The following is a 27,152-nucleotide window of genomic DNA, read 5'->3' as shown; positions in this document are numbered from 1 at the left end:
CCATCCCTGGCGCTTTCCTTTCTGGTAAACTTATCATGACGAATAAGAGAATATCATGAAGAATAGACCCATGATTTCTGTTCAGGAGCATCACCGGGTCAGAGTGTGGTGAGGTTCAGCTGCCAGGCTTCTCCCAGCAGAAGGTGGAGAGGACTGGAAAGGGAAATCCCAGAAATCTTAGCTTGCAGTCCCTAGAAAGGCCTCCTCTGAGGTTCTGTACAGAAGCGACTTGGTCATATGTACGTAGAACATACAGACACTTTCGAGACACTCCTGAGACATACATTTGTGATTATATTTACGGAGATATATGACAAGTGCGAGAAAAAAAGCAGCAAGACAACTGGGGGGGAGGCAGCCCTCCAGGGCATCACCACCGTGGACACCAGGGTCCTCACAGCACAGAGATGCCTGCATTCAGTTACAGCCCCAGGATCAAACATTCCCCTCTGTGTGTCCAGTTAATTAAAACATACTCATGCAGAGTCAAACGCACACCACGCTCCTCTTAAAGCCGTCATTTAGAGAGTAGGTGGGGAGTACGCATGGTGACCTAAGAGTTCTCCCTGGTTTTAAAACAGACTGCCACAAAACTAACAACGGAGTTCGGGCTTCAAACTCATGGTAATCCTCCTCCATCAGTCTCCCAAGCACCGGAATAACAGGTGTGAGCTTTTACCATTTTCTGACCCCGAGGTTGACAGAGGCAGACAATTGGGGGAGGGGTATGTTTTTCTGAAGATCCAGGGGCCCTGTTCAGATTCACTCATTTCTGGTGCTGTCAGGGTGGGCTATGTGGGCGCCGCCGTGCTGTGACTCCTAAGTGTCATAAGTGATGGCAGACGTGTCCTCAGCTGGGCTGCAGAGCAGGCCCCTGCAACTGAATAAGTGGGCCAGGGAAATTCAAGGGCTTGGGGAGAGGTATGTGCGCAGACCAATCCTGGCCCCAGATAGGCACTCCTGATGAGCAGCACACTAGCTTGGAAGACAAGGCGTTACACAAAAGATTTCTACAGAAAAGCTTCATCTTGTGAGGAAAACACAACTGGACACAACAAAATGCACATTTTTCTTTAAAAATCAAACAGCAGTGCCAATCATCAAGACACTGATCTCCACTGACAGCTCAGGATGGGGCCAGTCTCTCTGTACCTGGGCCCAGAGTCTCTAGGACTACACAATTCAAGACATGGCCTTCTGGAATTTAAACTCTGCCACTCACTTTTCTGTCGCCTACCAAAAAGCCTTGGGGACATCCAATGGCCGAAGGGCACACTTAGTGACAGATGGGAACTGTCTCTTTTCTTGAGTCTCATAAACTGACTCTGCTGCAACCTATTGGGTGAGCTGGGAAGAAAAGCCAATCCTCAGACTTCATTATGATCTGAAACATCAGCTACAGTCCTTGCCAGGGGTGGACAGAGGATGTGAATTCCAAATTCCTAGCCGAATCCAGCTTTGCTGGAAGGAACCTTGGCAGGGTCATGCAGCAGGTGCGTGAACAAGGCAGGTTTTCCTGGCCTGGCTGCCTACTCTCTGGGCACACACAGATATGGTACATCCTCTTTCAAACCTGGGTATCACTCTTCTTTCTCTTTGGTGTCAGTCAACAGAGAGAAACAACCCTCTGTTCTGCTCCCCTCCCCCTCTAAATACAGCAAGAAAGAAAGATAAGTATGAAAAATAAATTATTTTCTCTCAGTGCCCTTTGAAGAACTGAGAGGTTTATGGTAACAGACTGCTCAGCACAATCCTGGATTTCAGTGCGTCCCCAGCTCACTCCCTGAGTTCCCCAGCCTGGGTCCACATCTACATTTTTTTCTTTGGATAATCTCTTTTTCTTCTTAGACTTTAAATCTTCATATATAGTGCTCTTCTCAATATTTTGATAGAAATTTAGGAATTTTAGAGGTAAAGGGACCTCATACAGCATCCAGTATCTGCCCTTCCCCGTCCTACATGAGGAAGCTGAGATACGGAGAGAACAGAACCTTGGCCAAGGACATTCAGCAAGTCAGTGGCAGGGCAGACTTCAGACCCAGGCACCCCCTCCTTTCCCACCCCAGCTGTGCACCCTCAGTCAGCCTTCGGCAGGGACTTCCTGTGGGAGGGGGGCACGAGGTGCGGGGGCAGGCTGTTCGGGAGCTCGTAGCCGTCCAGCTTGATCTTGATGAGGTGCTTGGCCAGCGCGAACTCCTCCTCATCCAGCATGCCATCACAGTCGCAGTCCGCCAGCTTCCAGATCTTGCCCAGGACACTGTTAGGCAGCTTGGACGTCACCATTTCCTTCTTGGCATTGACACCTGATATCTTGCCATTGATGGGCGATAGGGTGTAAAAGAGTTCGTCATACACGGGCTTGTCTTTAGCCACGACCCACTCTTCCTCATCGGCACCCTCCTTGGCCCCCTCCCCATAGCCCTGGTTGAAGGGCCCCTCGGTGGTGCCATCGAAGGCGCCACCCTGCACCATCTGCGTAGGTGTGTTCATTTCTTCCTGGCTGATGAGGCTCATCAGGGAGGAGATCTTGTTGGTCAGCATGTTGTCCACGGCCTCGATCAGCTTGGGCTTCAGCGAGTGGAACTTGGTGAAATCATAGTTCTCGAGCTGCTCCTACGGGAGGGAACCAGAACTGGTGTTAGGTTCTCTGCAGGAGGTGCTGCTGGGTTCCCTTACAGCAGACATCCCACCGCACCCTCTTTGCTGGGGCTCCCATGTCCAAGCTCACCAGATGTAAAGAGGGGCTTAGGAACAAGGAACAAGCTTCCGGATTGAGATGTGGCTTTCTGTACAGCAGCTGCTCTCTCTGGAGGCTGCAGCAGTTACAGCCATCGCCCAAGACTGAGAAAAACCTTTCCCTGCCCTTAATGCCCTAGAGAATTAGATCACTCTCAGAAAGGTCCTGCCGCACACTTGTTACTTTCATAACGATCCAGGGAGTGAAAAAGGACAGCTTACAACCTTGCTTTACAATCACATGGGCTATCCAGATGGCGTTAAGACCAGAGACCGCATCTGCTAACTCTTTACTTTGTGAAAGAACTCAGGGACAAGAGGGAGCCCATGCCTGACACTGCCTGGATGGTCAGGATCTGGAAGGTGGATGGCTCAGAGATCTAGGGTAGACTCAAACATGACAAAAAAAAAAAAAAATCAATGAGATGATCCCTAATGATACTCTGCTATATTTATATTCATGGAATTGGTGCCTAGCCTAACTGTCATCAGACAGGCTTCCTCCCGCAGCTGACGGGAGCAGATGCAGAGACCAACTGTCAAACAGTAAGCAGAGCTCGGGGAACTCTGTAGAAGGGGAGGAAGGACGGTAGGAGCCAGAGGAGTTGAAGACACCGGGAGTACACAGTCCACAGAATCAACTAAGCAGGACCATATGGGCTCAGAGACTGAAATGGCAGCCATGGAGCCTGCACAGGTCTACACTAGGCCTTCTGCACACATGCTGTGGTTCTTTAGCTTGGGGTGTTAGTGGGACTCCTGACAGTGGGAGAGGGGGTGTCTCTGACTCATCTGCCTGCTCATGGGACCCTTTCCTTCGACTGGGTTGCCTTGCCCAGCTTTGATAAGAGGGTGTGCGCCTAGTCTCGTTGCATCTTGCTATGCCGAATTCAGTTGCTATCACTGGGAGACCTGCTCTTTTCTGAAAGGAAATGAAGGAGCAATGGATCTGGGGGTGGGGGAAGGCTGCAATCGGGATGTATTGCAAAGAGTTAAATTAAAAAAAAATAAAGATTGAAAAAACTCTCAAGGACCATATTTAGAAAAAAATTAAAACAAAAAAACCCAAAAAAATTAAAATCCTATTAATTGAGAACTTTGTAGCTGTGTACGTGGTACCACACACCTATAATCCCAGCACTCAAAAGGTAAAGATTATAGAGTTGCTGCAAGCTTGAGGTTAGCCTGGTCTACATAACCATGCCCTGTCTCAATTTCCCTAGTTCCTGGTGAAAGGAACTTCCTTTTTGAATTATTTGGAAATAATACTGATGCAGGCTGGGGCACACGCTCCTTGGCTTTAACCTCTGTAGGAATGAGCTCAGAAGACTACAGGACAGGAAACCTGCGGTGAATCCCCACAGAGACACAGCCTACTGCGCGGAGGCTTCCCCAAGGTCGCTGTCAGTGCTGTGGGAATCCTGCAGCTGTAGACTAGTCAGTTATTTCAAATGAGCACAAGCTGAAACCCAGGTTGAGCCCCGTAAGCTGGTCACAGCAGGTCTCCACCCATCTTTTGGGAAGAGGGATCTTTCAGCAGAGCTGAACTTTGTCTTGTACTTCTTGGGTAGAGCCAGCCTCAGTGACCTTCCAGTAGTGCAGTGCACAATGCCTGTCTGCGCTCTATGTGCTACCATACAGTTCACGAGCTTCAGGCAAGGGGCTAGAGATTGAAACACACAAAGAGACACAGACAGAGGCACGGACCTCTAGTCCCTGCTAAGAAGCCCCTTATTCAATAGCACCACGGAGGCTTGTATGTCCAACAGTCAGGTGGGCGAACAGGTGAAAACCTTATCCTCTGATCCTCAAGGCCAAGGCAACACGTGCTCGTGAAGCAGAGCTGGTAAACAACTTTGACACAGCTTTCAGTAACTCAAATCAGAAGGAAAGTAAAGATCGCTAGCAGGGGAGAGCAGCTGGAGGCCAGGACTCCAAATGGTCCCAACAGCATAGCACGTGCCTCTAAGGCCAGAACTTGGGAGGTGGAGGCAGGATGGTCAAGAATTCAAGGTGAGCCCTTGCAGGGTTGGGGTGGGGATTCCAGGCACAGTGGTAAACACCTTTCATCCCAGCACTCTGGAAGCAGAGCAGGTGTACATACCTCTGTGAGTTCTAGACCAGCAGGACAGTGGGACTTTGCCTCAAAAAAACTAATAAACAAACAAACAAATGAGCAAATAGAATTCAGGGTGGGGACTGGAGATATGGCTCTGTGGTTAGGAGCATGTCCATATAAAATCAGCAGGACACCCTAAGTTCAATTCCCAGCACCCATATTGCATGGCTCACAATCACCTGTACTTTCAACTCTTTGGGATATGATGACCTCTTCTGACCTCTGGATAACTGCACTCACAGCCACAGATACACATGCGAGAATACAGTAAGAATTCCGAGGCTCTAGGTCCTACTGCCTCTACCTTTTGAGTGCTGGGATCATCGGTGTATGCTACTACTACACATGGCTAATCTAATACTTAAAAGCTACATACCATTGAATTACCTAGCAAAGTCACTTTATAGATAGATATGGAAGCTGTGTCTAGCAGAGAACAAAAACTGTGATCTTCAAGGTGTGTGGCAGGGCAGGAATTCTGTGTTCATATTTGGAAGGAAAGCCCCAGCACTCAGACTAAGGGGACAAAGCCAAAAGATGGCTGCCTATAATGTCTTCAGAACAGATCTCCCATCACATCTGCAGGCAGCCAGTACTGCACACCTAACCTGCTGAGCTGAAACTCGGCAGTCTGTACTCGGCTGAGCACTTGAGCAGGACAGTCCTGCTTTCTGGGTCCTGCATCCTCACTGGTTGACCAGAACCACCAGGGCATCACCTCCACTCCCCACACCACAGAGTGCTACCAACACTCAGGTCTTTTGCTGACAGTGCCACACAGTCAGCCTAGGGGACAAAAAGGACCAGATGAGGAGGAAGGACATAGGCCTTCCCACATAAGAATTCCAATGCTACTGGGTAAGAGGTCTGAATTCCCTTGGGCGCAGGAACACCGAGTCTGAGCCCTGAGCACACAGAGCCCCTGTGTCTGGCAGACAGACACGTGGGGTTTATGTCTGCCCAAACTGTCTACCAGCCTGCAGAGGCCAGCGATTCTGACGGCAACTGTATGAAGAAACAAAGGGCAACAGCCATGATTTTGCAGGAACGACTAGCAAGCAGCAGCTACGTCTGCCCAGAAAGCGCACACTTAAGAAACTCAGGTCCTCACAGACCTGAGCAGCAGTGGGGAGGACAAGCTATGGCCCTCCAGCAGGGAAGGCCTAAGACAGCAATCGTTTTCATTGGGATAGTCATGCAGTCAGGATTTAAAGAGATCAATAAGTGTACCACTGGGGCCAGGATCCTGGGGCTGCTCCTTCCAAAGAGCAGGTTCCTAGCCCAGTCTCAAGCTGGGTCCTCTTTACCCAGTTACTCCCTAAGTTCACCAGAGCAGTTTTCCAATGTGTGAGAGAGAGGAGCAGATAGGGATGGCTCTGCTGCCCTCTGCTGTTAAAACATGGTAACTCCTCCACATGGAGGTCAAATTCTTCAGGACAACTGAGTATAGTGTTCTCAAGCTGCAGGGCAGTCATTACACAATAGGCAAGCGTCCCTTGGGACAGGACACAGGACAGACATAGGCAGCCTGTCCTGGTGCTAAGGGAATAGAAACACACACTTGGCTCAATGTAATAGATGTGACACCCCCTGACCAGGGGTCTCTTGAGAGGGGGAACAGAGACCTAAAGCCAGCTGTGATGAACCGTCCTCATGACCCTAAAATATGCCCAGGTCGTGACTGTAATACCCAAGCTTTAGCCTCTACTTCTGACCCCCACACAGTGGTGTTAACTGAATGCCTGTTGCTGAGGATGGTGGACCATCAATGGCTTCCGGGAAAGGAGAACGCTCAGCATGGATTTACGGAGCACCCACTGCAGTCTGGATCAGCGTTGCAACATGTGGGTCACAACCCTTTGGGGGCTGCATATCAGGTATTTACATTACAATTATAACAGTAGCAAAATCACAGTTATGAAGTAGCAACAAAGTAACTTAATGGTTGGGGTCACACCCTAGCGATTATCCCTTGCCCCAGCTCTTGGAAGCCTAGGCATCCTCTGACCCAGATAGGCCCGATTAATTTTCCCGGACAGCTATTGTTCTGGAGTCTGCTCTGTTATGGGAGCTCGCCTACAGGCCGTGAGAGCCCAGAGAGTCACCATGTAGTATGGGCAGTGTACCAACAGCTAATGAGTGTGTATGTGTGGTGCCTAGTACAGGGTGGGCACTCCTTCACAGCTTTCATTTAAGCCAAGATACTAAGTTTCCTTATGAAGGGTACAAGGAAACAGCTGTCCTCCAGCTGTGCCATGGGATGCAGGGCACAACCTGAGTATAAAAGAAAATGTCCTAGCTGGGCGGTAGTGATGCTCACCTCTAATCCCAGCACTGGGGGGGGGGGGCAGAGGCAGGAGGATCTCTGTGAGATCAAGGCCAGCCTGGCCTGCAGACTGAGTTCTAGGACAACAAGGACTACCAAAACAAACAAACAAACTCAAAAAGAAGTCTCTGGGAGTCAACTAAGCACTAGTCCTCAAGCTAGTTATCCTGTGACCAGTAGAAAAGTAATTCCTCTTCTGAACAGAATACCTACTTTATTGCTAGAAAGAAAAAATATGTCTCTATATTTGTCACAAAACAAATTTCCTCCTACTGGGTTGCCTCTAGGTTTGCGCCTAGTCTTATTGCATCTTGTTATGCTATATTCAGTTGATATTCCCGAGAGGCCTGCTCTTTTCTGAAGGGAAACAGAGGTGCAGCAGATCTGGGGGAGACATGGGGCTGGTGCTGGGAGGAGGGGGAGGGGAGGCTGTGGCCAGGATTCATTGTATGAGAGAATAAATTAAGCAAAGAAACAAACTAAAGATTTGGCTAGATCCTGCTACCAGATCATACCTTGATGCCCTTGATGCCAGGCACAAAGAGCTGCCACCAGGACGGTGAGTCTAACCCCCCTCCTACCCTACCCTGCCCTGGCCATTCAGTGTTTCACGACAGAAGCTACCTTACCCCTATTTTGTCCACTCCTTCCTCCCCGTCTCCCTTCTGAGGCCCAACCTTATCTGCACACCCACTGACTTGGGCCATTCTCCGTGGCTTGTAGGGCTTGGAGTGAAAGATATAACAGTTGGTCTTAGGGTAAAGCCTCCGTTTAGTCTACCCAGGAGTTGTTGAGAATTTGAGACCAATTTTGAAAGGCGATTTACATACAAATCTAGACTTTAGCTTCCTTTATGCCCATGAGGGCTCATATTCCCATAGGACAGTGACTACTGAGCTAGATAGGACGTCCCCACATAGGCAGGCCATACAGTCTTCCTTGGCTACAGGACCCCAACAAGCTCACACCCAGTAACTGCAGAATCATCCTCCTGGTAGATATGCTCTGGGAATCCACTAATGTGAGGAGACAGCAGACATGGTGACAAGATGACACGGCTTCCTCCTCTGTGGCTACACGGCTGGTAACTGTAAGCACCTGAGTTCATGTCATCTGCTTAACAGAGAGGACGGTGCCCTGTGCAGATGTGTGCTACACTGGACAAGAAGGTGATGACCTTGCTCCAAAGGACATCCCATCCCTGTGGGGCAGCGGACACTGACTGGGCCAAAGCAGTTGAATGCAGCCCCATTATGGCTTGCCCGGAACTGCCCAGAGCTAACCGGAGACTCTGCAATCAGGCTGGAGGTCACCAACACTAGGCTTTCAGTAGAGTGCTGCTGAACAGAGCAAAGTAGGCTGTGTCCAGGGCCCCAGCTCGGTGCTCAGCAGCCAGCCTGTCCATCCAGGGCCCCAGCTCGGTGCTCAGCAGCCAGCCTGCCAAGCACACTTTTTCATTGTATGGCTCCTGCAGCCATACAGTGACCTTCAGAGCCAAGCCCAGCTCTAATTCCCTTCAGGTTCTGGGATTCTGAAAACCCAGGGTCACCTCAACCTCAGAGCCAACTCTGAGCATCACCTATGAGGCCAGCCTGGCTGTCTTTCTCATGTGAGCTTCACTGCCCTTTGGCTAATTCTCTCCCCTTTAAAAAGACATTTGGAAGGCAAACAACGGTTGCTTTAGTCATAGGAGGCCATCATCATGGGTCACCAATAGGAAGGTGACTTCATTGAATTCTCCTTCATTAAACTGAGACTTTCTTATATTCCCTATAACCAGCTAGGCATTGATTGTGGCAAGGAATTGCCATTCCCACAACCTCCTCCTGACATTGTAATGGGGGCTCCCAGTACCTGCATGGCTTTGACCTCAGGGAAGTCCCCCGCAGAAATCTGGTACTCTCGCTGCAGCTGCACGTAGATTTCCGGAAGCCTGAAGATAAGTTCCCGCTTCTTACTTTCTTTTCCAAATACGTTTGGCATTTCCTTCTTCAGATAGCTGATGATGTAGGCATGTACCTGAGGGGATATGTTGGGTGAGTACACACCACGCTACTTGAGAGAAGAGATAAATGGACCCATTCCCACGCAGAACTCTGGTTCTGACCACAAGAGAAGGTGAGGAGCCAGGCAGCCTAGGGGGAGCAAGAATGTTCCAGAGCTCCTGAGAGCTGGCCTGACTTGAGCAAGGGCCAGAGGGACCCGATATACAGAGACCACACAGTGATGGTGAGCAGAGAGAACTCCAACATCAAAGGCTGTGCAAGAGGGAAGGCCCAGAAAGACAATGGGAGGTAGAATGTGGCAGATAAGAGACCTGGGATGACAAGGCTCCCAAACCGGGAAGGGCAAGCAGTCTCCCCAGGAGGGCACTGCACTGTCTGTCCGTGTCACCTCCTTCTCTCAGTTCTCCATTCTTCCACTTCCGACTTCAGGTCAGTAAGTTGTGTTCATGACAAAAGTTTTCTTTACAGAACTTCAAGTCTACAGAGTAATTCAAAAGCCAAATAAATAGCTAAAATAGGAAGGGATGAAAAACAGAGCAACGATTTAAAAAATAAAGCAGCCATGTAGACTGGAAAATGCTAGTGAAGATAACAGATTTCATTAGAGCCTCAGGGAAGAAGGACATCGGGGAGAGCGAGGAGATGGATCCCAGAGCTCAGCCGAGGGTCTCTGGGGTGCATGCACACTGGTGGGCCCAGCAGAATCTGCAAGCACCTGCACTGCACAGAGGCCATCTGAAGATAAACACATGCTGGGCTGTATGGTTACTGCTTAGGGACCAACTCCTTAAAACTGAATGTAGGGTTAGAAGAATACCTGACAACAGTTCAAGCTTTCTGAATGCACAGCCCCCAGAGACTAACTCCACATCAAGCCTGGGATGACTCTAAGGTGTTTCTCACTGTGACACTGTGTGACTTCACAGCAGCTTTGGTTATCAACATACAACATGTGTACTTTGCACTATGCCTGATGATGTCACGCCGTGCAGTGACAATAAACTGTCTGAAATTCCTCTGTTCAGACTGAGACTGTTGTTTGTGGGTTTATGATAATATTTTTTTCCAGTTAATATTGGGCATGGTAACTCATGTCTGTAACCTCGGCCCTCAGGAAGCTGAGACAGAAGGACTGTCATGGGTTGAGGCCAGCCTGGGCTACACAACGGGTTCCAAGTCAATCTGGGCTACCCAGTGAAACCTCTCTCCCGACTGTCCCCACTTTAAAAAATTCAATAATAAACCCGAGACCCACAAAATGCTTAGGTAAAAAAAAAATGTGAGATTGAGAAAAGCGGCCAAGTCTTACTGAACAAGGGTTTGTTATTCTGCTCAGATCAAAGCTGGTACCAAAACCACACGTGATTCTAACAGTCTTAAAGAGGGCTTAAGGGGGCCTTTAGCGGCAGGCATCTGAGGTCAGCCTTCAGAGAGACAGGTTTCCATATATAGGCGTGGGCACTGCCATCCACAAAGCCAGGCAGGGATGGAGCTATTTTAAGCTCGCAGTGGAGAAGCACTGAAGGGCGCATCACCACACACTGAACGGTGATTCTCACACTCTCAGCCTGTATCTGCCTGATGAGCTACAAAATGCTCAACACTGCAAACAGGAAAGCCAGGCCCCACATATCACATATGACTAAGAGGAAAGTGCGCATTTGAAGAGCAAACTAAATTCCACGGAACTCTAGTGACCTCTGAAAGCCAGCGCTCCCCTCTCTCAACCTCCACCACTCCTTCCTCAAAAGCTGCTTTGCTTCCCTGCTGAGTGAAGATTTCCAAGTGGGTGGTGGCCGTTCCTAGCCTCCTGCAGAATGGGGTCTGCCTGTGTGCTTCTCTCCCTTTTGAGTTTGCTTATCCCGTAAGGAAGACTGAGGTCTGCACAGGTTAACAGAAGAATAAAACTACACTCTATTTCCCAAACTCATATGTAGGCTTTCCTAAAATAGCTTACTCTGAAGAACTGTGCGGTAAACTTTGGCGTCTCAGAGCAAACAGACTTCTGGCAGGCTGCCTCCCTCTGACAAAAGGTGAGGATCCTGGACAAGGGGGCTAACCCAGAGCACATGACAGTCTCTTGTTCCTTAGAAAACAGCTTTGAGGGGCTGGAGAGATGGCTCAATGGTTAAGAGCACGGGCTGTTCTCCCAGGTGGTCCAGAGTTCTATTCCCAGCACCTGCATAGTGGCTCACAACCATCTGTAATGAGATCTAGCACCCTCTTTGGCCTGCAGGCATATATTCAGGCAGAACACTGTATATATAATAAATAAGTCTTTTAAAAAAAGCTTTGAAAATACACAAATAGAAAAGACAGTAAAATTACCCAATCTCCAAGCTTTTTGTTTGTATTTTAAAATCCTGTATTACGGTGAGAGTGGTTAAGATAAAAACACAGGCCACTGAGCCCAAGGAAGCCAGAAGAACTCAGGACACTTCGATCTCTCAGAGGATGTGTGATCACTAACACCGTGATTTTGGCCTTCTGGTTTGCAGACTACGAGAATTTATTTGTCATTCAGCCTGTGGTAAAGCAGCCACAGGACACTTAGACATGCCATCTCACCCAGTCTTCCCCACCCCTTAGTTTGGTTTTTTTCTTCCCCTTTCCCCCTGTGCTGGGGACAAAAGCCAGGACCTTGAGCACATTAGAGAACTGCTCTACCACCGAGGTGGACCGTCAGTCCTTGGTGTCCTGCTTCCTCATTATATAGTTCTGGTGGCTTTAAGCTTCCGATCTTCCTGTCTCAGTCTCCGAACACTGGGATTACTGGAGTGTGCACCACTATTTCAGATGTGAACTCTAACTGACCACTGCATGGCCCGGCAGCATGGGAAACGGGTGCTGCACCTGTTCAAGTCCGGGGTGGGAAGAGGAGCGAAGGGTAGGGATGATGTGTGTGTGCCTCCCCCCCCCCCCCCCCACCGCCACCAAGAAGGCCGGAGAGATGGCACATGCTGCTGAGAACTCACTGCTCAGACTTTTCCATGTTGTTTTGCATATCAATATTCATTCTTCTCCAGTACTGAGTACCATCCATTACATACACGGCCACTGGGATGTTTCTACGTCTTAGCTATTCTAAATGAATCTGCTATGAGCATTTAAAAAATGAGGATACATTTGCTTCCCCTGGGAGGGCCATGAATTTTGGAATCATTATCCCATCAGCTGACTCAGATCTCCTATCTCTTAGGTGATATCTAGAAACCTACCCATCCCATATTTTACAATGTCCCTTGTAGGTTTTCTGTCGATAGAGAATTTTCTAGAATAAGCAGAATTATAGATTAATATATAAAGCAAGAGCGTAAAGTAAGGAGATACTGCAGAAGATGTTTACGCTGGATACAGATCAGGACTTTCTGGACCAAGCAGACTATCTGGGCTTGGGATGTGTATTCTGTAATATTCCCAGGCTGTCAATCAGCTCCATGAAGTTACACTGCTTTCTGAATGTCAGGTTTTCACGTATGAAGTAAGGATAAGGATGCCCAACTGTCAAGTAACTGATATTATCAAGCAAAAAATGGCTTCTAAGCAATTTTTTTTTTTTTTTTTGCTGCAGAAGGAAAACTGTGCCAAGAGAAAGATGACCATACCCATACAAAAGCATTATAAGGAAATATAAGTAGTCCAGGGTGACTCAGTGGTTTCTTGCCTACCCCTTCCCCACATTTTTGTTTGTGTTTTTCTGGGCAGAATCTCACATAGTCCAGGCTAGCCTCAATCTTAATACATAGCTGAGGATGACCTGGAGTTTCTGAGCCTTCTGTCCTTTTGGGGCGGCAGGTATGTACCCCGAAGCTGACTTGTGCAGTGCTGGGGATCAAATCAAGGCTCTGGGCATGCTAGGCGAGCACCCTACCCGTGGAGCTGCACCTCCAGGCTGCTCCTTGCTTCTTTAAGAACAATAAACAACAAAGTTCAAAAGTGGAACCTACAACTGCAGCAGGAGGGCTAGGGGTACAGCTTCATGGAACACCCACTTAGCATGTACCACGTAAGGGGCCACTGTGTTCAGTTCTGCTTCTTAGCCAGCCCAGGCAGCTTCCTGTCCTAATGTTCAGCTGGTATTGCAACATATCACGTGCAAATGGCACTGGGGAGCTGGTGATGGAAGTAGATGTGCCACAAGCATTTTCCTCTGTGAAAAGGAACAAGCCAGACACTATTCTTAGGAAGAAAAGAATATGCTGTTTCTTTTCCTATAAGTAAGCTCAGCAGATTTGAACATCCGCCCCCCACATCTGCACAAGGGTTTCCATTATTCAGTTTCAGAACACAGAGGCATTTTGTGTCTCCCTAACCTAGGCCACGCTGGTCTCCAGGGGTTCAGGGATGGCGGGAGCACTACAGGCTGTGGTGCTCAGCATTTCCAGCAGCTCTTTATCCAGTCACATCCACATTCCGTCTCTTTCTTTCTCCAGCTCTCTGTTCATATTCTTTCTCATTCCCTTTCTCTCCCACCTTTTTCCCCTATAGCTGAATATAGCTGTATCTTCAGTCACTGGCCCCTCAGCAGCGACTGGCAAATTTAAAATGTCCATGGACATTAAATCCCGTGAAATTTGTAAAGTCTACAGGAGCTACTAGCTTTGATTAGAAAATAATTTAGGCTAGCCAGGGTGTGGTGGTGCATGCCTTTAATCCCAGCACTAGGGAGGCAGAGGCGGGGGAAATCTCTGAGTTCGAGGCCAGTCTGGTCTAAAGAGCAAGTTCCAGTACAGCCAGGGTCACACAGAGAAACTCTGTCTCAAAAAACAAACAAACAAAAAACACCAACAATTACAAAACTAATTTAGACTTTTATATACCCTGAAATTAATTTATAACAGCTAGAACAGAGAAATACCACTTAAACAAGCAAAACGAGACATACTTCCTGCTACCATGCACTAGGCCTAGGGTAGTAGGCCTTTCAGAAGAGCTGCAGCTGAGTGGTTTCACGAACTAGCTAGAGTAACTAGCTGCCTTGCAGGACAGAATAAAGTGGCTTAGAAAAGTTCTGAGAAGAAGTAGCTTATACCAGGAAGAAAGGACAGCGAGTGGTGACTCACACAGCACCCTTCGGACTCAAGTTAGCTTGGTGACACACAGAGGAAAAGTATGTACACCCTGGGGTGTAAGAAAGGGAACCAAGGCCGGGCGGTGGTGGCACACGCCTTTAATCCCAGCACTCGGGAGGCAGAGGCGGATCTCTGTGAGTTCGAGGCCAGCCTGGTCTACAAGAGCTAGTTCCGGGATCGGCACCAAAGCTACAGAGAAACCCTGTCTCGAAAAACCAAAAAAAAAAAAAAAAAAAAAAAGAAAAAGAAAGGGAACCAGGAAGTTGTAGCACTGTGTGTCCTGGGCACTGACAGCCAGGGGCAGGTCTCTTCAGACATAGGAACATGCACATTTGGCTGCAGTAGGAAGACGGCTGATGAAAAGAAAGAAGGTGTTGGAAGGCCCGTGATCCTCTGGGGAGCCATCCTGTCTACCTGACAGGCACCTAGGCACCATCCTCTGAGGTCATATGGGCAAGTACCCATTCCTTGGTCAGTACAGTTCCTCCCTCTGGGACTCTGGGACTTCCTCCTCCACCAGATGACTTAGCTCTGGCCTGGGCATGCCAAATCTGTGTCTACTAAACGAACCACAGTTGTGAACCCCAGAAGGCTGACCCAGTACACCATGGCCAGAACAAAGTCAGCCCCCCTCCATGGCTATTTTTGTTTTATACCAGAAGACCAAGAGAAGGAGAGTTGACTCCACTTCCTGACCAAGTTTCAATGCGTGTAATCACCCTGTGCAGCCCTGGTTAGTCTCAAACTCATAGAGATCCACCTGTCTCTATCTCCTGAATGTTGAGATTAATGGTGCAGCAAGATTATGGTGATTTTTTTGACAGGGTCTTATCATAGCCCTGGCTGGCCTGGAACTCCTGTGAAGACAAGGCTGGCCTTGAAACTCACAAAGTTCCACTCAGCTCTGCTGCCCAAGTACTGGGATTAAAGGAGTGCACCAATCACATTCCCTCTCTGAGCCTTCTGGGATGATAGCAGTGCAACCCAGCATCAGCCCCAGGGCCCACCCTGTCATCTGATGCTTACTTTGGCCAGCCTCGCCCGCTTGATGAGGTCATTGAGTTTGCGCACTGCAGCCTTCTGGGGCAGGCTCTGGATGTCTCTGAAGAGGTCCTGTGCTTCAGCCTCGAAGAGCCGGCGGTTGTCTGTGTTCTGCAGAGGCTGTGCCCAAAACGAGCCAATGTAGACTCGAAGCACCTCGGGCGTGTTGATGACCTTGCCCAGAGACCACATGAGGGCCCCATAGACTCGCATCAGCTGCTGGGTGTCCACTTGGTCAGCCTTGTTCAGGACCACTCGGATCTTGTCATCCTGGCCCCGGAAGGCCTTGATCGCCTCTGAGAACTCATCCGAGATGTCCAGTTTGTGAGCGTCAAAGAGTAGGATGATCCTGTCAACCCGCTCAGCAAACCACTGTAGGACCTGGCAGAAGTCATACCCTGTGTGGAGAGAAAGCTCTGTCAGTGGGCGGAACACTATGAGGGACATGGCCGTGGGAGAACGCTAGTGAAGAAGAGCGTTGAATCTGAGGCAGCAGGGCTTACGACTTGAAAACCATCTCTCATGAGAGGGCTGGGCTGGATGCACGTAGCTAATACTGGGGATCTGGCACCCTCCCAAGGAAAGGGACAAAATGGGGCCTCTGATCAGCTTGATGAAGCCCTGTGTGTAGGCAAACTGACTTGGTACTCATGATTCTGACCTCACCTAGCACAGGTCTTTAGGTGAGGGGCAGAACTGACCTCCAGTCCTGACACTGAAGGCTAAAGGCTCACTCTCTGGACAAGACTTACTTTCCAGAAAACCTCTGAGATGAAGAAAGAAGGGAGCCTGGAGGCCACCTGCGTTCCCAGGGTGTCCAGCAAGCACGGGAATGGAGGTTTACAGAATGCTGAGGAGGTCAAGGGTTGTCTGGGGGAAGCTGTGATTGATATTTATCATGAGGACTTTTTATAGCTTACGTGTGTTTAAAAACTATTTTAAACATCTGTCACACACAATATGGTCGTTTGCCAATTTCCTCTTTAAAATGGACAGGGCCACAACAGATTCCACTGGTCGTGTTTGGCCACCTACCAATCTGTTCCAAATGAAGCAGTTAAGTAAACACTCTTCCTGAGGTCAAGACTCTCGGCCATCTCCCCCAAGGAAGCAAGTTCCCAGGAGAGGCACACAGGAGGCCAATACCCAAAGGTTATTTTACTCCCAGGCTGCTCAGCTGCAGAGCCACGGTCTCCATTGAAGCAGTCGCCTCTCCCGCTGCCTTCCTATTCCCGATAACCCCAGACGCATGCCAAAGTCTAGAGAATGATGCCAAGAGCGCAGAGGTAGCTACCACGCAATTTTAACAGTGTACCTTGATTACTGAAAATATTTTTTTAAAAATATCAAGCTTGATTTATTCGGATAAGAAAATACCAGACAGTAAAAAGAATAAGCTAGATAACCTATCAGCAGGCTGAGTCTGTACAAACACACACACAACAACTACAGCAAAACACCTGTGGGGGTGGAGGCTGGAGAGACGGCTCAACGGTAAAGAGCACTGGCTGCTCTTCCAGAGGACCTGGGCTTAGTTCCTAGCACCACATGGCAGCTAACAACTGCCTGTAACTCCAGTTCTAGGAGAGCTGACATCCTCTTCTGGCTTCCACAGGTGCTACATATACAATGGTACACAGACTTACATACAAGCAACAGCTTGTACATATAAAACTTTAATAATATAAAAATTTAATAAATGTTTAAAAGAAAAACCCGAGCCAGGTGGTGGTGGCATATGCCTTTAATCCCAGCACTCGGGAGGCAGAGGCAGGAGGATCTCTGTGAGTTCGAGGCCAGCCTGATCTACAGAGCTAGTTCTAGGGCAGCCAGGGATACAAAGAGAAACCCTGTCTCAAAAAACCAAAAGCCAAAACAAAAAAGCATAACAAACAAATAAACCCTCTCCCTAAACAAAGCAAAAAATAAATAAATAAAAACAAAAACAAAGCAAAAAACCCAACAAAACCAAAAAACCCTACCCTTCATAAACAAGAAAGCACTGGGTAGAAATTGGTTTCAAAAAGATGAATAGTGTCAGACATGGTGGCTCATATGCAAGATATTATCACTTGAGAAGAGAAGGCAGGAGGAATGCTACAAATTTGAGGCCAGCCTGGGTTATAAAGTTACCCTCATCTCAAAAAACAAAACAAAACAAAAACCCCAAAACCCAAAACCCAGAAAACCAAAAAAAAAAAAAAAAACCTACACATCAAAAAAGATGACCACAGAATGACAGCATTCACATAAAATGTTAAATGCCAGGCAGTGCTCAGCATCCTATGGAAACACACTGCAGCAAAAGCCCACACTGTTAGTATCAACCTGGTATGCTGGCTGGGGATGGAGTGTGGGTCCTAGGGCAGATGAGGAAGTGCCCAGGGAAACATGATCTTGTAAGAAAAGTGAAGAGGTTTGTGGACTAAAGTTTTCATCCCTTTGAAAAACGAGTATGGGAGGGGAGCAGATACACAAGAAACTAGAGTTAGTAATAGGTTTATTTTGTTTGATTTGTTGTTGTTGTTTTGTTTTTAGGGGCAGGGTTTCTCTGTAGTTTTGGAACCTGTCCTAGAACTAGCTCTTGTAGATCAGGCTTGCCTGGAACTCACAGAGATCTTGCCTGCCTCTGCCTCCCGAGTGCTGGGATTAAAGGCATGTGCCACCACTGCCTGGCTGTGTGTTTGATTTTGAAATAGGTATTACTATATAAGTGCCAAAGGAAGCTTGTCATCCTTGTAGGTAAGTTGAAAGAGCAGCATCGCTAATGTCGGCATAGCCATGCGGACATGGTGGCTCCTCCTCTCAGGCCACCTCAGATGACTACTTTGCTGTGAGGCAACATGTGTTAAACTACAGCCTAAATTAAAATTTACAATTTGTAAACAATAAGATTCTGGGCTGGGGATTAACTTAGTGATAGAGCACACATGAGGACTTGGGTTGGATGCTTAGGTGCACACACACAGGGAGATAGACAGAGACAGAGAGATATCAAGCACAGAGGCGGTGAGTAGCTTCCAGTGCTAAGGTGAGATCCTTGCTACGCAAGTCCACGCTAGGTGAAGCCATTACACATCTCTGGAGCAATGGCTCTGTCTGTATTTCCTCTTTCTAAAGTAACAATGGGAGCTGTAGTTTTGTGCCACTGAACAGGTAACAAAAAGGACTGCTTGTCACACACCAGGCAACACAATCAAGAGTAGAAACCACTGAACATCTCAGAAGAGAGCACAGAGTTATCAAAAGTGGGAAAGGTTGGCTTGTTCAATTGCCCATATGAACCATAATGCTTTTTACCATTTTAGTCATTTTGTCAATTAAAACTCTAAACCCATTCAATACTAAATCTCTGTATCTTCTATAGGGAATGGGGAGCCTTGAACGAGCGAGGTCCTGAGAGAATGTGGACTATTGACATGAGCTGGCCACATCAAAGACCCCAGAGCCTTAGACCCACAGGAGAATGGCAAAGCCTCCCCTGCTGGGGTGAGGTTCAGAGGCATAGCAAAGCTTTCCTTGGATGAGAGGGACTCAGAATATGTCCACCATCACTCCTGCGACTCAATGTTTATGGCCTGAAGACTGCTCCCGCAGAGACTGCTCCCGCAGAGACTGCTCCCGCAGAGATGAGCTGAACCCAGCCCTCCACCCAGCTGTGCACCATAAGCCCGGCCTCCCAGTTTATCTGTGTGTAATAACCCAGTCTTGTTCAGCTGTGTACAACAACTCCGTCTGTCTGTTAAACTGGATATAATAAACACACTGAGCTTCCAGGGTGCTGTTTTCTCCAGCCAAGAGTTCAGAACACCCAATCTCAGTTTTCTGTGTAACTGGCTGCACTTGTCTTTTCTTCATTTGCTTACTACCTCAGTCCGGTCCGTTCCTGGAGCTGTGCTGGATGCCCCATCTCCCCAGTTTCTCAGAACAGCATTCTCCTCTCTAGGTTTATGAATCTGGCTGCTGTCAGTGCTGCATGTGAATTAATCATACAATATTTGTCCTCTGTAACTGGCTGGTTTCACATGGCATAATAAAAGATTATCTAGATTATAGCATGTGTGTGTGTATGGTATATGCATATGTGTGTACCTGTGAACTTGTGTGAAGGCAAGAGGACAATAAGTGTCCTGCCTGCTTGATCACTTTTTGCTTTATTCTCTTGGGACAAGGTTTCTCATTGAACCTTATTTTATTTCTCAAGACAGAGTCTCATCATGTAGTCTTGGCTGGCCTGGAACTCACTGCGTTGGCCAAGATGTTCTGAAACTCACAGAGATCTGCCTGTCTCTGCCTCCGGAGTGTTAGAATTAGGGGCATGTGCCACCATGCATGGCCCTAAAGATTTTATGTTTGTCTGTCTGTGTGCATGTGTCTGTATAAGTGAATACCACATGTGTGCAGGTGTCTATGGAAGCCAGAGGAGGGCTCAGATCCCTCGGAGCTGGAGTTCAGGCTGTTGGGAGCTGCCCAAGGTAGGTGCTGGGAACACAGAACTCAGGGCCTCTGGAGGGACAGTATGTGCTCTCAACTGCTGAGCCATCTCTTCAGTACCCTTCTTTGACTTATAAATTCTTTAACCACAGGGACCATCTTCTTCATAGTTGTACACATTGTTATGGGCAGTGTGGACTTAGACGGAGAGATGCCTTGAATCTAATCCTGCCTACATCATAGTAGTTTTGTGACTTTGTGCAAGCAGCTTAATCTTTGTTACCTTGTTTGTAAAATGGAGCCCCTAACGTACCCACATACCTTTTAGGGCTGCATTCTTAACACATGGGGCATTTAGAATAGTCTTAGCACTTAGAAAACTGTCCAAAATGCCATCTACTAGTCATAGTAAAAAACCAAAATTTTATATCCAGTGCTTGAGGCACGGTGAGGTCACAGTGAAAGTTTATCAAAAGATGCCTGACTAGAGTGGAATCCAGTCTAGATCTAGGGCAAGAGGACATTCCTGAGGGACTTTATAAACTCAGGTAACAATCCAGCTGTCCCCTGAAAGGCTTGTAAAGAGGGTTGTATGCAACATGGGCCCACCCAACACATGAACTGCAGTGAAGGAAGCCAGCTACTAAAGAGCACACACTAAGCAATTCATCTCAAAGCTCTGGAACAGCAAGATTAGGTGATAGCTGAGTGCTGCCCACAGCAGGGGTGGGGCTGGGACTAGATGAATGGAACCAAGAGGGACCTCCTAGGGGTGACAGAGTTCTATCCCTTGATGAAGGTAGTGGTTCCATGTGCGCACAGACTTGGTACAACTTTCCCAACTGCCGTTACAAGAGATACATCTTATTATATGTTATACGAGCATCACATATGCATGCGTGTGTGCAGGCTGCAGAAATTACATAGCAACATCCTCCTTTGATGATCAAGATGGTTTTTAAACATCTGTTTGTTTTTAGATTTATTTTCTGTATCTGAGTGCTCTGCCTGCATTACATATGTGCACCATGTACATTCCTGGTGCTCATGCAGAAGAGAAGGTGGCACCAGGTTCTCTGGAGCTAGAGATACGGATGGTTGTGAGCCACCATGTGGGTGCTGGGAACAGAGTGTGGTCCTCTCTCTGCAAGAGCCCAACTGCACTCTTCACAACTCAGCCACCTCTTCGGCCCTACTCAGTTATAAACATTTCAACGCTTTAAGCCCTCCAGTGGAAGTTTTATTGATATGAAACAAAAAAAGAGATATAATCAGCCCTAATGAAGCTTTGGGAGCTGGGAAAAGGGTATGTGCCCTTCGGAAGATTCCAGCTTGGCATTCCTGGCTCCCCGTTCCAGGAACAAAGGGAGGGTCAGGAAGGAAGGGGCCCGTTCATCCAATCAGGGGTTTCCCGTCACAGGGCCTGTGGAAACTGTGGTCCTCATTTGGGCCAAAGAAAGAGCTGCCAGGAAATGGAAGCTGGGGTTTGCAGTTGCTCCCTGGCTCAGGTAAATACAAGTCAGGGGACCTGAGGAAGCAAATTTGGCAGTCTATTTTTAATTAGGGGGGGGGGTGGCTTAAATTTCTCCCCAGAGCCAAATTTCTAATCACACAAGTCTTAAACAAGACGTGTGTCAATAAAAGGATGTAAAACAATGGAGGGCAGTCAGAACCAAGGCCAGATTCTCTCTGGGTCCTCATGTGGCCTTGGCATGGCCTTCAGCCCCTGCTCCAACTTTTCCTCTTGACAAAGACTGGTCCTCCCTCCCAGAGTTAACAGCTCTGGTTCTAGTTGGGGCCCTGGTACTCTACCACAAAACTTCTATGTTGGTTTGTTAGTGTGATCCTAGGTCTCCTGGTCAACCTCGTGTCCTCCAGTACCCAGTTGGGGAGTGTCCACTGGAGATGGGCACTGAGAATGCCAGTCATGTTCCCTCCCACGCAGCCAGATTGCCCTTCTTGACCCCAGACTCCTTCCTCTCCAATCCAGCCCCCAAATGACCCCTAGCTCTTCGAAACACTGTGAGTCCCCTCAGTGCTCTGAGAATCAGTGTTTACAGAGTAAAGTTTTCATGACAAGCCTGTGCCTCACCCCACCATACCCTACAAACACACATAGGGCTCTTTGTTATGTGTCAGAGGCACCTGCATATTCCAGTCTTCATACCTTTGCCTGTATTTTCCTTCTGCCTGCATTGACCGCCATGGGGGTCCCTCCCCAGTGCAGCAGGATGGGATTCTCCCTAAGTGGCCTCCCAATAGGCCTTTCCTCCAGGCTTTGGGGTGTCTCCTGGCCCAGGCACCCACTAGACTAGACACTACAGGAAGCCGGAGAGCAGGGCCAAATCCCAGTGCAGCTGCTTTCTGCCATCTAAGTCAGGTTCCTACAGCACCAATACTCTTCCTTTCGTAGCACGTAGTCTGTAATGGTCTACTTGGTGACCTGAAGATGTAAATTCAGGGCTCAGTGGTTAATAACACGTGCTGATCTTCCAGAGGACCCAAGCTTGGCTCTTAGCACCCACAGTAGGGGGCTCCCTTCTCCATTCTGTCCACCACTACATACCTGGGATCTACTATTAAACATAGTAAGTGTTTAATAAATCTGCCTTATTTTTCAAAAAAAGTAAAAATGGAACTAGCATATGACCTGGTAGTCTAATTTCTGGGTATTTATAGAAAAGAAGTGGAATGAAGACAGTCAGCTTGCACTCCCATGTTAAATGTGGCATTATTTTTGAGGCAAGCCGTGAAACACGAGAGTCCATGCATGGATGAATGTCTAAGGAGAATGTGGTATATTCCTAATGTAAAATATCATTCCGCTCTAAAGAAAAAGGAAATTCTGTAGCACGTGGCAATGTGACAACATGGATGGACCTTGGGGACATACTAAACCAAATGAGCCAGACTGCAGACAAAGGCAGATGCTGTGTGATTCTACTTGTGAGAGACCAGAACAGTCAGACTCACAGACTCAGGGGGAATGGTAGCTGCTGGGCTTGGGGAAGAGAGCCAGCAGGCAGAACAGTCCAGCTGGGCCACATGAGCGAGCCCTAGAGACAGGCTCAGCACCACCATGCCCAGAGTTAATTCCATACTGGAAGTAAAAATTCAGTAAGGGGGCCAGCGAGATGGCTCAGTGTGTAAAGACACTTGTCACCAGGTCTCTGACAATTTGAGTTTGATCCCAGGGACCCATTTGGAGGATAGAGAACTAATTCTTGTATTTTGTCCTCTGACGTCTACATATGTGCTGTGTTCCGTGTGTGAGCCCCACGACTCAAACATTCAGATAAGTGCACTTCTGTTTGCTTTCATTAGAGGTAGGGGGAAGAAGGAAAGACAATTATAAAGAGACTAGATTGCCTGCTAAATACTCTTACCACAATAAAATAAAAAAAACACACAAATATGTCTTAGCCAAACACGTTGACTTGAACAAGCATCATTTTTCTTGGCAACTTGGATGACATAGTTGTTTAAACAGTTCTAAAATATGGCTGTTCCTAGCTGCAGGAAGTGTAAATCATCTAAAAATAAACATCAACTATCTGGGCCCACTTAGGCATGCTAACCTTATTTTTAAAAAGGGGGCACTTGCGTTAACAATGACGGCCACTTCAGCTAGACCTGTGGGGAGTCTCTGCATTGTTTCCAAGCTGACTTTGCTCTACAGCTAACAAAGTATTTTTCTGAACATTTCATTGTTGAGAGCGGAGTGACGGCTAAAAATACGTAATAGCTGTCCAAATTTACTGGCTCTGGCTCCAGTCTTGCTTCAAGAGCTTCCTAGGGCTTCATCTCAGCAGTCCTTGTAACACTCCTGCAGCGTGCCATCGCTCTCCTGACCTACAGACAGGAACTGACTGGAGAGGTCATCTGACTTCCCCACGTTCACAGTGCTTTCCCAGGGCAACAGGAGCCAAACCAGGCTTTCTGACCCCAGAGTCTGTGCCTTTACCCACTGTGTGGCACCACAGGGATGCGGGGAGGGAGGAACATTACTGAGGATTCTTTTTCCTTCTATAGTATGGTATTGTGTGTGTGTGTGTGGGGGGGGGTCAATCTCCAGCACTTTCAAGATACAGGCTGCAATGGTATACCTTTCACCACCCTGAGGGTGGAGCAGCATCTCCTCAACTATGTAGTACCTGCCCAGAAGACCCCATTAGCTGTGTGTTTCGGAGCAGGGACGAGCTGGGAGCAGCAGGGCTCGGAGAGAACACACTGGTAACACAGGTGGTTACCACAATAACACATTGTGGTCTGCACAAGAAGATTCCCTGACAAGAGTTATTTTTGTGGCCAGGCGATGGTGGCACATGCCTTTAATCCCAGCACTTGGGAGGCAGAAGCAGGCGGATCTCTGTGAGTTCGAGGCCAGCCTGGACTACAAGAGCTAGTTCCAGGACAGGAACCAAAAAGCTATGGAGAAACCCTGTCTCAAAAAAAATCCAAAAAAAAAAAAGTTATTTTTGTGGAAGTTCAATGTGAAGTTTTCCTCAAAGATCTCAGTGGGTAACGGCTACCTCTTGGGGACACAGCTAGCTACAATAAGAGGCCTGAGCTCTGGAGCAGTTCTGCACTTGGCACACCTGGCCTGCAGGAGGCCGGGCCACAATTTAGATACAAACAAGGTCCAGATAAGCACAGGACCTGGGCTTCGTGCTGTTTACTTGTTCCCCTTCCCATCTCTCTCCCTCTGGGATTCAGTCCAAGACCCTGTAAATCAGATTGTCTATGCCTGTTTCCTTATAAAATAAACAAGCCAGCCTCACAGGCTGTCTCTCTCCACCCCGTGGCAGAATAGAGACCGGACAAAGTTACATCGAGACTAACAACAACATATCAAGGCTGGTGATATACCCAGAACCCACATGGCAGAAGGAGAGAACTCACTCCCTGAGTCTGTCTTCTGACCACCACACATGCACCATGCAAGGTATGTTCCACAGAATGCACACCCGGAATAAATAAAGTTAAAAAGATCAACACATGAAGGAAGCCAGTCAGCCTAGAAAGGCCAGGGACACTTTCTTAGCTGGGTTTTATGTAACAACAAAGCATGCATGGGAACTGCCCCCCCCCCCAGCCCACAGTCGGAGAAGCAGGTGCTACTTAAATGTCCTATAAAGGGTCATGGAGGTTAAACTTCAAGACTTTACTCCTCTCGGGGGTACTTTCCATTTCTTAATAAACTCTTTATTCTTATTTCTAACCAATCCTTTTTCCTAGGACATAAGAGCCTGGACTTGGGTGTCCTTTGCTCCCAGATGTGCCTGTACCAGTCCTCGGGAAGGTGGTGAGGATAATGGCGGACCATATTTGTGGGAATGTGTCCAGACCGTCAGGAAAAGGATCACTCCGCAGGGCTAGTCCATCAACACAGGACAGAGGAAGGTTCCAGGTAAATCCTAGCCCAGTGAATTCTACTGCCGCTTGTAGTGTGGCCAAGTGAAAAGGAAAATAGTTTCCTATCTTCCTTTCTATCTCAGATTGAAAATTAGGTCAAGAAGCAGGCTCACTTAAAGAGCGCTAGGCACTGGAAAAAGAATGCTATGCTCACTTGAGGCTCTTTTCTGGAGATCCCGCTAAGAATCTACCGACATGACACATACAAGTCTGGTCACTTGGACCAGCTAATTACTCAACGTTGCCAGGTCTCAGTTTCCACATCTATAAGTCTGGTGATCATTAAGGAATCGTTTGAATCTGAAGTTTCTAGTTGTCTAAATGGTCCTGGACAGGAGACTATGAAAGTCAGATGCTTGGGAAACTCAGTTTAGCTCAGTGTCCACTGAATACATTCACTAATCACAAGATCAGCCTAAGGGGGTTATAGGAGTACTGAATAATTAACTAATAAAATTAGCAAGTAACAAGTCTCATTCATTATATTCCGTCCATATGGAGCCTGTGTGTTACAGCATTTGGTCTAATTTGAAGGTCCTTGAATATTTTCATTAGGGTAAATAGTTTGTCTTGAAAGTTGAATTTCCTTGTGACCCAATTCCAAACAATTCTATACTGAAAGAAATTACCAGAAGAAAGGTCAAAGGATGCTTAAAAAGTGATTGACCCCAGTCTTCCAATATTGTATCAAAATTAACAACATCAAGGAATCAGTGTCACACACGAAAAATACCCATTTCTCATTTTTTGAGTGGGCTTTGTATACATTAGACAAGAAACTCTTACACAATACATCTATAAATCAGAAGAGTCAGTTGGGCAAACATTACTTGAGTTTTCTTGAGGCAAAATGCCAGTGTCATCAGACTCCACCCAAGTGCGATAAGGTCAGACACTGACAAATAAGGCTTTGACCTTGACAATGAATCTTGTCATTCCCAGGTTCAAAGGGTCAAAAAGACAATGACTCCTCAAGTCATGGTTTTCTAAAGAGACACGGCAAACCAAGATGACAGGATCAAGAAAGGCCTTAGCAGCCATTTTTGACCCCAGCCCACCATGCCCTGGGTTTGAAACACCCTGCACCATGTGAGTGATCTGGGAGCACGGGGCAGCAGCCAGATGATGACGATCAGCTCAGCAACTAAGTTATGGCTCGCCAAAACATTGCTCAGAGATTTTCTGGGTTTATGTCACAAATGAAACGGCAGATCAAATCAGCAGGGACCACGTGAGTCCACAATGGGCTCTTACAAAGATAAAAGACTCACTTATTTTACCAAGCCAAGTTCATGATACAGCTATAGTTACCAGCAGTACAAAACAGTCAATAAAGCCTGGGGCTGTGGAGTTTAAAGCTGCCTGGTTATATAGTGAGATCCTCAAAATAGAAACAAAATAAAAAAATAAACAAAAACCAAGAGATGGTTTAAAAAAAAAAAAGAAACAGAAACAAAAAGAACCCAGGTGAAAAGTGTGCCGTGGGGTCTCTCCAGGAAGCTGCCCTGACACATGTGAGGGCCATCACCAGGTACAGGAAAAGGGGACCATGGGAGAAAAAACTAGAATTGTGGCAGGAACTGGGCTGTCACCAAATAATTCTTCTTTCCTGGCGGCTCTCTGTGGCAGGCCTCGCCAACTCAAGTCTTGCTTGTACTCCTGGCTTTCCCTAACTCTAGTATAAATATCCGATTTACCCCTCCCCTTTTTTCCTTTTGTTCCCTGAAGAACAAAAGGAAAAAAGTTTGGTCTGTCTCTGAGTCCCAGACTTGGGTGAGCTAACCCTGAGATCCTGGCATGCCTATCCCGGGTCTAACCATATCTCTACACAATAAACAGCAACCACCATTTCCATTACTTACCACAGCTTTAAGCTAAGTAGTGTCTACACGTTACTTCCTTTATCTTCAGGACCCTGTGCTGGGATCTGAGCTCACGTCAGCCTCCTCCAGACCCCCCTGTGAGCCTGCCTGTCTCTCAGGACTGCATCACAGGTGCCTGGA

At 47.6% G+C, this 27,152-nt stretch overlaps 1 protein-coding gene across 1 annotated transcript in view; it reads right to left on the bottom strand.

The window, feature by feature from the left end:
* Window positions 1–898: 898 nt before the first annotated feature.
* Ehd4 (EH domain containing 4) overlaps window positions 899–27,152 on the bottom strand; it is a 68,810-nt gene continuing 42,556 nt past the window's right edge. Inside the window, exons 4-6 of the mRNA XM_050134222.1 lie at window positions 15,286–15,698; window positions 9,036–9,200; window positions 899–2,613 (exon numbers count right to left, since the gene is read on the bottom strand). Of these exons, the coding sequence (XP_049990179.1) occupies window positions 2,077–2,613; window positions 9,036–9,200; window positions 15,286–15,698 (1,115 nt within the window). The 3' untranslated portion in view covers window positions 899–2,076. The remainder of the gene's footprint in view (window positions 2,614–9,035; window positions 9,201–15,285; window positions 15,699–27,152) is intronic.

This window comes from Alexandromys fortis, unplaced genomic scaffold (genome assembly GCF_014885135.2).
Source record: "Alexandromys fortis isolate MF-2015 unplaced genomic scaffold, M_Fortis_MF-2015_v1.1 scaffold_6, whole genome shotgun sequence".
Classification (NCBI taxonomy): Eukaryota; Metazoa; Chordata; class Mammalia; order Rodentia; family Cricetidae; genus Alexandromys; species Alexandromys fortis.
This window is presented reverse-complemented; position numbering and strand designations above follow the sequence as displayed.